Source organism: Notothenia rossii (assembly GCF_949606895.1).
Source record: "Notothenia rossii genome assembly, chromosome: 8".
Classification (NCBI taxonomy): domain Eukaryota; kingdom Metazoa; phylum Chordata; class Actinopteri; order Perciformes; family Nototheniidae; genus Notothenia; species Notothenia rossii.
In genome coordinates this window covers 30,688,026-30,698,765 of record NC_136906.1, presented here as the reverse complement: position 1 = coordinate 30,698,765, position 10,740 = coordinate 30,688,026, and the positions used below count along the sequence as shown (strand labels likewise).

The 10,740-nt window shown below is 39.3% G+C and overlaps 1 protein-coding gene across 1 annotated transcript in view; it reads right to left on the bottom strand.

Annotated features, from left to right (window-relative positions):
• rapgefl1 (Rap guanine nucleotide exchange factor (GEF)-like 1) overlaps positions 1–4,856 on the bottom strand; it is a 69,593-nt gene extending 64,737 nt beyond the window's left edge. Inside the window, exons 1-2 of the mRNA XM_079644200.1 lie at positions 3,978–4,856; positions 2,930–3,180 (exon numbers count right to left, since the gene is read on the bottom strand). Of these exons, the coding sequence (XP_079500326.1) occupies positions 2,930–3,180; positions 3,978–4,180 (454 nt within the window). The 5' untranslated portion in view covers positions 4,181–4,856. The remainder of the gene's footprint in view (positions 1–2,929; positions 3,181–3,977) is intronic.
• Positions 4,857–10,740: the final 5,884 nt, after the last annotated feature.

Below are 10,740 nucleotides of genomic sequence, written 5' to 3'. Positions count from 1 at the left end.
ATTGTCTAAAAACTAAAATATCTGTGACTTCTGGCACTTGTAGTCCTTTGAAAGTGCTTTAAAGTCTTCAGTGAACAGTTGAAAGAATTGTGAAAAATTCCTGAGCATCTTGATGTTCACACAAAAACTGAAATATTAAAACAAATTCTATTATCACAAATCTCTGTGTAGATATCGACATCTCTATTCCCCATTAATCTGTTTTTATACAGCTATATGAATCCAAATAATCAGATGTTGCTATTATGATAGCAATTAACAGATACAAAAGCATTTCAAAATAACTGGGCATCTTGTGTTCACTAGAGTAGATTTCAAGTTCTGCCAGTCCAGTCCGATGTCGAACGTTAAACCTGTTTGATTTATGCAAGCCGGCTGAACCTGAATGTGCTGTTAGTATACAAATGTGCCTTTTTAATAAAAATAGCATACACATTTGCCTTTTTAACGCTACATTGATCATCAGCGTGACACATGATAACTCAGCTGGCAATGAGGCCTTGTGTGATCTGAGTAGATTGGCCTGCAGTTAACCTACAGATAATAACCTTGTTTTGAATAGAGAATGGGATTGTGCGAGATTTGTATGAATCCTTATTTTTTTATTTAAATATCAAATTCATATTTTGATTTCTGGAAAAATACAAATGAAACGTGGACACAAACACACCCTGTAGTCACTTACAGACAGCAATCACTGCTGCAGGCACGCACACACACACAAAAGCAAACATTCCTGCAGGGACACATACGTGCACGCATGCATGCACACCCACTTCAGCTGTAATAAGCAGGCTGCGTTTCTGAAAGAAGACGGCAGTGATTATGTAACCACACACACACACACACACACACACACACACACACACACACACACACACACACACACACACACACACACACACACACACACACACACACACACACACACACACACACACACACACACACACACACACACACACACACACACACACACACACACACACACACACACACACACAGTATTATATGAACTATAAAGCATCCTGCAGAAAACAGGCCTGTTCTGGTATTTTCTCACAGAAACCGTCGTCTGAACGTCGAGGACGAATCCTAAAAATGTCTAAATCAATTTGTTCCCTTCACTTCTCCCTGCAGCAGCTGCTCCTTCTCTCTCTGCACGCTACACATTCATGCATGAAGTCAAAGGCTGCAGCTACAAATTATTCACTATCAATTAATCCATTTTTCTTTGGTATTCACAAGTGTAATGAAAAATGTCTAATGTGACGAATCAAATAACCGAAACAGAATATTCCTTTCAGCCTGGAAAACAATTGAAATGAGTCTAAGCAATAACAAAATTACAAAAAATCTTTGTCTGAGTTGTGTTTTAAAAATATGAACTAGCATACAAGCTACGCAGCCAAACACAGCTTGGCCAAAATGAAAAAACAGCCTGAAAGTATTAGAGACAACCCAAAATAAATATGTTGATGATTTAATTGCAATAAACAGATCAAAAAGATGCCCAAAATAAGTCCAAATGATGTTGGTTTTTAAAAAGTGTGAATTCATGTTTTGTCTGGTTTGTCCGCAACATGACAAGCAAACAACTTTTAGAATGCTTGTTTTTCTGAATGGAGTTGGGTTCCATCAGGGCTATGCTAACATTGTCGCTTCTCAATCGACACTCAAAATGACATCATGTGAATGAAGCCCCAATGTGAAGTATTGTGCGATTGAAATTAAGCAGCTTAACAAGTTACATTTTAACAGCGATTTCCTCAGTGAAATTAACATAATCGCCTGCGATTTCAAATGTGTCTTCCGCCTATGTAAAACTCTGCTGCATATTTAAAAGAAACACTCCATACAGTATACTACGAGCCAGGGATCTGGGAGTTTCATTTAAAATACTGTTATGTCCATTTGTTATAATATGGTGATGCAACATGGATCTAAAAGTAGTGCCCTGTGAACTTAAATATGAAAGTACAATAAAGATATTTTGTCATAATATTATCATTTTGGATATAATCTAAATGTTTTGAAGATCACAGACAACTCCGTAATTACAACACATTAATAGAGGTCACCAGGTTACAATAGTGCCTTGAGAATAGATAGCAGCAGTAGTGGGAACTACTTTAGTACATTTACTCAAGTACTTTACCTAATCATGACTTTACATAATTGTGGTTTTATTCGGGTATTTCCATTTTATTCTACTTTTTAGTACTACTGTAGAAAATTTGAGAAGAAATATCATACTTTTTATTCTTCTAAATTTAATAAACACTTACAGTAACCATCTACTGTTTACATACGATATGTAATACCACAACACATGTAGTGGTGTCAATGGGCCCAAAAACAGTTTTTCCCATTGACTTACATTGAGAAAGAGAAGACTGTAAATAAGCTTCACTTCTAGGCAACTAAAGGATCTGTGTGTCTATCCACCTCTGGTTAGGAATAGGTAAGCTTTCAAAAAACATTGTGAATATTTTCAGAACTAGAGGAGGATAAGTTTAAAAATTGCAATTATATATTTGTTTTAAAATCCTGTATCCCTAGTATGAACCCTGTAAATAGCAACAGCCGACATTCACATGTAAGGGCTGGGCTATTTATAAAAATCATATCGATATTGTGATATAAGACTAGATATCCTCATAGATTTGAGATATCGTAGTATTGCATGAGTGTCTTACTTTATTAGAATAAATGTATGTAGTTTTATACAACAATGTTCTCTCGTTTACCCTTTTAATCTCACATCCCATTGTATAAATATTTTGTGAAAGCACCCATAGTCAATCCTACATTGTCGCGGCAATATCGATATGGAGGTATTTCATAAATATATCGTATTTCATTTTTCTTCACAAGGCAGAGCACCGAAGTGTAGAAGAGGTTTTGTTGTACGGAGAAAGTTTCTCACCTGTGCAGACTCCGGATCGTCTTCCCGCCGCGCTGTCCAGCAGAGCGAGTGTAAGGTTGTCCGGTGTGTCGGCAGGAAGAGGTGTCCCCCCTCCTCCTCCACCGACACACTCTGTGATGAGGCTGGCCTCTGAGCTCTGCTCGTCGCTGGACAGAGACGGGCTGCGGACATCCCCAGAGCCGGAGCCGGGTACCGACACCAGACTGGGCCCAGTGGCAGAGGGCCAGGAGGGGGGGTCCTCACTGTCGGGGCTGCGGGGGGACAAAGGTTTAAAAGTTAAAAGATTGTACAACAAGGATGCAACTATAGTTCTAAAAATGCATAACCTTTTAGGTACCACGGATGAGGATTTGACTGAAACAAAGTTTCAGACTCTCCGGGTACATCTTGGTATTTCCTAATCGAAAGGCATATTCTAGCACCCTAATGAAAAGTTTCGCAAGACAAAACCTACATTTAAATAAAAAGTGTTTCTGCAGACATGATGTTCCAGCAGAGAAGAAAAAGCAGAGTGTTTAATAAACTGAATTAAATCGTCGTCAAACATAAAAATATGAAAAATAAAAGATGAAAACAACTGCTCGAACATCTTTTTTACGATAACCTTACCCAAGGCCTTATCCTAACCCTAATGACCTGGCGATCAATGCAGACAACTGTTTTTATTTAGGTTTCATAACTACAGATGTTAGGTTTTACATTAAACCAGTTCAAACAACACACTATCCTAAATTATTGTGTGCCGATCCACACAGGACTAATTATCATCACATCACTTCTGTGTTTCGGGAATAAATATATAGTTGGAATTCAATAGGACCTCAGAACCGACTTTGCCCTGATAACACGACCCAAATAAGAGTTTGGTTTATTTCCGGTTCAGTGTAAAAGCATAGACCGGTTTCATTTTGCAATTGTATTTTTGGGACCATTGTTAAATGTTTGCCCCAGGGGCCCCTGTCCAGGTTTCTACGGCCATGGCAGGTACACACAAATCCCCCAACTATAATGTGTTTATCTTTTATTAATAATACAAAAAAATCCTCACCTGAACACCTCCCGAGCATGGCCGCTTTCAGGTGAAGTCTCCCTGAAGAAAGGGACGACCCGGGACAGGCTGGCCCGCCGGCGGGACGTCCCTGTTCCCCCGCTGGCTTTATCCGCCACCCCGCCGACAAAACCCCCGGCCCGGGTCAGCGCCGTGGTCTGCTTCTTCAGGAACTTCTCCAGCGGCTTCATCCCTGCCGGCATGGTAGGTCTGTGTGTCTGCGCGTGCGTGTGTAGTGGGGGGGAAGAGATGGTGGACGTTTGAGGATGGTGATGGTGATGCAGAGAACCGGAGCAGAAGCGGGGGCTACATCATACAGCCCCCGCAGTGAGCAGGTGCGAGCGGACCCTCCGAGGCTGCAGAACAAACCGATTTCTACCCCATTAGGGGTGGAGTGTGGCGGTAGACTCCTCTTCAGGTATTATCACCGAACAGTGTTATTAACCCTTTACCTAAACAAATTAATAAGAAATCACCTAGAGAGCTGCTCCGTGTGTCCGTAGCTCGGCCGCTCCTCCCCGGCTGCAGCGCCTCCTCCTCCCAGCGCTCCTCGCTCTCTGCGGCCGCCGCGTAAACACTGAGCTCCGTTCCGTGTGCGGAAGGAAAAGAAACAAACACTGGGGAATATAAACCCCTTCCCGGTCGTGAGCCTCTGCAGCTGTCCGGAGGGGTTTCTTCGGTACACCGTGTGCGTGTGGTGCAGTTTTCTCCGTGATATCTCCGGGATAAAAGGCGGAGGAGTGATCGACGTTGCGGCGTAATTTCCTCTCTCCCTCCCCGCTCACCTGGAGCACATGAACCCGCCCGCCGGTGCGTTTGCGTGCTGTAGGTTTTCTGGTGCTTTTGCTGCAGAGCCTCGACAGTCCGCCCCCTTCTTCAGCTCTCTCTGCTAAATTAGTGGAATGAGAAGTGACTCGTAACATTCATACTCCCCCCTCCTCCCCCCCTACACACGCTGAACTGCTGCAGTTGCGCGTTCCCGACACACATACAGCAAGGGCGCGTGCATGCACATTTGCTTCCAAACATTGATATTTTGGGAAAGTTTGGATATTTATTATATTTTCTTTGAAAATATTGACAAATGTGGATTTTTCTAAAAGGTATTGATGATTTTGAAACATGGGAAAATTTGGCAAAAAAGAGGTCAGAAAATGTTTGAAAGTTTATGTAAGTGAGAAAAATAAATCATAATTAAGGAATTGAGGATGTTTGTCATAAATAATATTATTTGGGATTTATTTTTAAAATGAGAAATATGTTTTTTGGGAAGCAAAGACATTATTGTGATTTGAGGGGGAAAAATGAAAGTGCGTTTGGAGAAAACTTAGGGAAAAACTAGGAGCATTTTGGAAAAGTGTATACAGTCAAATTACCCGTCATCGATCGTATGGGGTTTTCATTATGAGCTGTAATCTGACACATACACACTGTGAGACTGACCATTGACCGGCCCGACCAAGCAAGGAGGCAGAACTTCCAAAAATATAACCCGGGGTGGGCATTTATTAAAAACAATGTGCACAAAGTTCACAAACACCCAACAAGAAACAGCACTTAAATACACAGACTAACAAGACACAGGTGAGGGGGGAGCAATTAGACACAGGTGAGGGGGGAGGAGCAAACACAGGGCACCAGGTGAACACAATTGGGTAATCAGTAGGAGGGAACACAGAGACGACCAAGAAGCAACAGAAAAGATGAGGGGTGAACACTTATATAATTAATGCCATTTAATAAATAGCAGTAACAGCGTCTTGTGTCCACACACACACTGGAATATACGTATAAACCTTAGGGACGTAAACAGAAATACAGTTTTCACAATCAGAAAACTGTTTAAAGTGAGCACAATATGTACTGTATGTATGTTTTATTATAGCTGTAACTACAGCAGTATATAAATTAATTAAAATGAACACCACCTTAATCACTGTAATATCGCAGCTGATGAACACATTAATGCATCAATAATTACACCCCTCAGAGATATTTGGTTAAAAATAACAATGGTGCTCTAGGAGGAGATTCGGGTGAAAAGGTGTGGTGGGGGGGCCTTACCTTGGTTGGTGATTGGCTAATGGTTACACAAGCCAAAAAATTGTTATGACATCATAAAGTGGCCAAAATCTGATCAACTCATTTTCAGGTTTTTATGGATCAGGACAAAAAGAAAGAGAATCTTTGTTCCTGATACTTTCAGAGTCTCTTTCCACAGAGGGGACACATGTTGATGTAGAAGAGACATGAAGAAGAGGATTTTGCATAAAAGGTGGCATTTATGTCAGGATCTTGAAGGGCGTTAACATGTAACAGAGTATTTAACACTATTAGTACTGCTGAACTAAAGGGGCTTTACTATGGTCATTTTCAGGTTTCATTTTTCTATGTTTTACCTCTACTATGACATGTCTCCATGCTTTAATGTTCAAAAAGCTCTTTATTGATCTCATACTGCCTGTGCTGCAGCACCTCTTTTCACCCTCTGTCTGAAACCAGAGCCCAGTCTGCTCTGATTGGTTAGCTGGCTGGATTGGTCATTTATTTAAGTATTTTTACTAATGCTGTTAAAATTATCGCGTTAACGGCGGTAATTAATTTTTTGAATTAATTGCGTTAAAATATTTAACGCATTTAACGCATGTGCAGAATACATCGCACCAGTGGCAGCGCCAGGGTATGGCTGGGGTAGGCTACACCCATACCAAGAAATGGCTTAGCCCCGCCATGAAAAATGATGTTAAAGTAAGCAAAATAAAGTCCGCCAACTCGCGCCGAGAATTGCACAGACAGCAGTTATTAAGATTGATTTCAGTAGCCACTTGTCTGGAAATACCGAAGACCAGAAACGGTTTTGAAAACTTTTGTCACGTAGTGATCGTCTTCTCAATAGAACATCTTTGATGATGTCTTCTGGCCAATCAGAATCAAGATAACGGCGTGGTGTTGTTGCAGGAAGTCCCGACGGAGAATACTTTTGCTGTAGTACAGGGGTGCACATAACTGGTACGCAGCAGGTCACTTGTGTCACAAAGCACATTTGCGTACCGACGTACTTGTGAAGCTTTTCCAGAAGGTGGTTAGATCGTCGGACGACAGAGTCGGTCTCCGTGTGCACAGACGGGGCTGCTGTTAACGTCGGTCTGTACAACGGAATTGTGCCAAAACTGGAGAACTGCGCTAAAACAGCTGATCACAACGTTCACACTCTGTGGTCACGAAGTACTCCACGAGCCGCCGCCGCCCCCCCCCCCCCACAAGCCTCGACTTTCCTGAAGTACTCCCCCGTTGATAGAAATCAACACGTAATGAATTAAGACCCCACGGTTTGATGATTGATAGGTGTGTGGGCTGTCTTTCATTTTGACACACACAGAACAATGTTATAATAAACATACATACATACATACTGTATGTTAAATGGATATATCCGCCTTCTTTCATTTATCTTTCCATTCCCACAACAATATACATGAAGAAATTGCATATTTTGGACATAGTTCGAATGGTGATTAATCATGATTAATTAATTTTTAAGCTGTGATTAATCTGATTAAAAATTGTAATCATTTGACAGCCCTTCTTCCAATAAAACATCAGAAGCTCAGAATGGGGGCTTCTGCAGTCAGTGGCTTCGAGTGACAGACAGTCACATGACTCAGGTTACACTGTGTATGGATGAATGAGCATACGTCAAATGTATTTAAATTAATAAAACCTTAGTTAGCAGATCGAATTGCACAGATGTCAAAAATAGTTGGATGATTTTCCAGACTGTGACGTCATAGGAGAATATAAAAAAGAAAGAATTTCGGGAATAAGAAAATAAATAAGAAATAATTGCAGAAATGTATTTTATTTTTATTTTTTATAAAAGGGCAAATATAAGATTCAAATAATCGACGAGTATTATCTTTTTTAAGGAAGGAATGAGTTAAGAATAAATTAAAAGAATGATGAATAAGTGAATAAAAAGAATATGGAATATAGAATGATAGATATAAAGAAAAGAAAAGAAAGAAATGCTGACATGAGTGGTCGAGTGGCAATTACATCATTGCCAACCAGCCAATCAGAAGGCTCCTCCTAGTTACATCATCATTAAGAAAATTCATTTTTATAAAGTTGTGTGTTTGAAAGATGCTTCATGAGTCTGTAATGAAGGATTTCAATTAGAGAGAGCGTCTTTGTGTTCAGCTGCTGAATATTCATCGGAAGCTCTGCACTCTGATTGGCTGTCCGAGCTGTCAATCACACCGTTTACATAACAGCTCCTCTTCCAGCTGATGAATATTCATGTTAACGGTCAGAGCAGGTGTGTGTGGGAGTAAGAGTGTGTGTTTGAGAAGGGTTGGTAAAATGACAGATTAGATAACAAATAGGGTGAGAAAAGTGTTTAAATGGAGAAAAGAGATAAGAAAAGTAAGCATGAGGAAGAAAGAAAAAGTCAAACAGGAAGTTAATATGGAAGGAAAGGAGGAAGAGAATAATGAAGACAATTAGAAAAGAAAGACAGGGCAAGAGGAAATAAATAAGAAAGAAGGGATGTGTAAACGGGAAAAGGTGTGTGTGTCACATTACAGCTCATAATGAAAACCCCATACACAGATCAATGACGGTAATTTGACCACACACACATACACACACACACACACACACACCTCACTCTGGGCCTGTTGCTGATGAAGGAGCCTGCAGTGTTTAGCAACTCATTCTCTTTGTATTGTCTGACCTTTTTGAAAGTGTGTGTGTTGAGAGGTGGAGGAGTTAGGTAAGTCTGGGGTACCCTGTACATTTCTCACCACGTAGCTAACTAATGTTGAAACACACTAGGTTAGCGGATTGTTGCCACCCCTGTATATTGTTTTGTCAAATTCTTTGTAGTTTAGTTAGTGAGGGCTTTTTTGTTTGAGTTTTGGTTTCAAAGGATAGATGTAGAGATAGGCCTGGTTTTGTTATGCTTGTTTCTTTTGTTTGGCACAATCCTTTGACTCCTCCTCCTCCTCCTCCTCCTCCTCCTCCTCACCAACCGAGTGTTTCAATTATATGTCTGTTCGATTCTGGGTTTACACAAAATAAACCTTTTGTCAACTGTTACACTGACTCCCTCATTTTTATTGGTTGTTTGTTATTGTCTCCAGGTCCCCTAGACCTTAGTGGGGACGTAACAAATGAGTGGTGAGGAAGAAGAAAATCAAGGAAATATTAAAAGAAGGCAGTTAAGGAAACAATGAACAAATGAATAATGGAAGTGAAGGATGGCACAAAGAATGGAATGAGAAGTAAACTGAGGAAAGTAAGAGAGGAGGAAGGAATGAAGGAAATTAGGAGGAAAGACAGAGATGAGAGAAAGGAGAAAAAGAGAAGGAACTCAAGAAGAAAGGAAAGGAGGAAGAAAATAACGTCAGAAAAACATGAAGATTTATAGTTAATCATTTTCTTTATTGATCCTGTGTGGAAAACATCGTTCTCCACCAACAGACAAAAACAAACCACAGATGCAGTTTTCATTGTAACATTAAAACAAACAAACATGGCCGCCAACAGTTTGCTCAGTCCAAGGATATGAAGTCTAACCAGTTTCTACTTGAACATTAAAGTAGAAAGAGAGAAAGAAAGACAAAGGCTGGACCAAGACGAATCCTCGCCTTAACGTTTCTACGATCCAGAACATTTATAATCCACTGATAAATGAATGACTCACTAACGAGTTTCACCCTCTCATAAGGCAGATTGAATATGCGTCACACCAAAACACGTGTTCACGCTCCATCCCTCCAGGAAATACAACTATGAATGTGGAAAGTAAAAACATCTGAAACAAATAATGACTTGATAAGGGTATGTTGGTCAAATCTTCAAATAATTCAATTTTCTAGGGGAAAAGGCCCTGAATTTCCCAATAATTGTGGTAAATTTACAAGAGAAAAATAATTTAGAAGAATTTGAAAATAAAAGCAGCACATTTCGGAGTAAGAAAAATCATGTTCTCTGATGATAAAGTTGTAACTTTCCAAGAAAAAAACTTTTGAATATTCTTGTAGATTAAAGGATTACATTGAATTCAAAATTAAAAAGGGGAACATTTCCATAAAAAAAAGCATACATTTACAATAATACCTAAGTGGGATAACCCTTACCCTACATGTAGAGAAAATCACAAATGTGAGAAGAAAAACAAATTGGGGAAAAAAATGAAATTAGCATTCCTCTTATATTAAGCAAATTTGATAAGAACATTTGAATTAAAAACAACGTTTTTTTTAAGTATCAGTCTGTCATATATTCACAACTTTAACCTTGGAAATTTAGATTTCTCCTCTCTGAACTTTGTGTAACTTTCAATCTATTCTCATAAGTATTTTTCTTTTTCTTAAAGCACATTAAGGATTTGTAGGTGTTCTGTCAAACAGCAAAATACTGGTGGAAAATATTGTTCAACATTAACCTTAATTCCTGTCAAATGATTTTCAATTTATTTATGAAAAAATTGCAAAGATTTTGTAAAATGTCTAGCTTGTAGTACGACACTGAGCCAGAGTTGTTAAGGTAAACATTCTATTTTAAGTAATATTTTGATAATCTATCAATTCTGTCATTTTTCAAGCAGTAAAACTGAAACATTTTCAATACTGTGTTAAAAGCATATTTTTCGTTTGTAAAATATGTGAACTAAATATTTCTGGGTTTATCCAATTTAAGACATTTCTATAGATTCTTTGTTTTAACCATTAATTGTAGATTCATTTCATTTCAATTT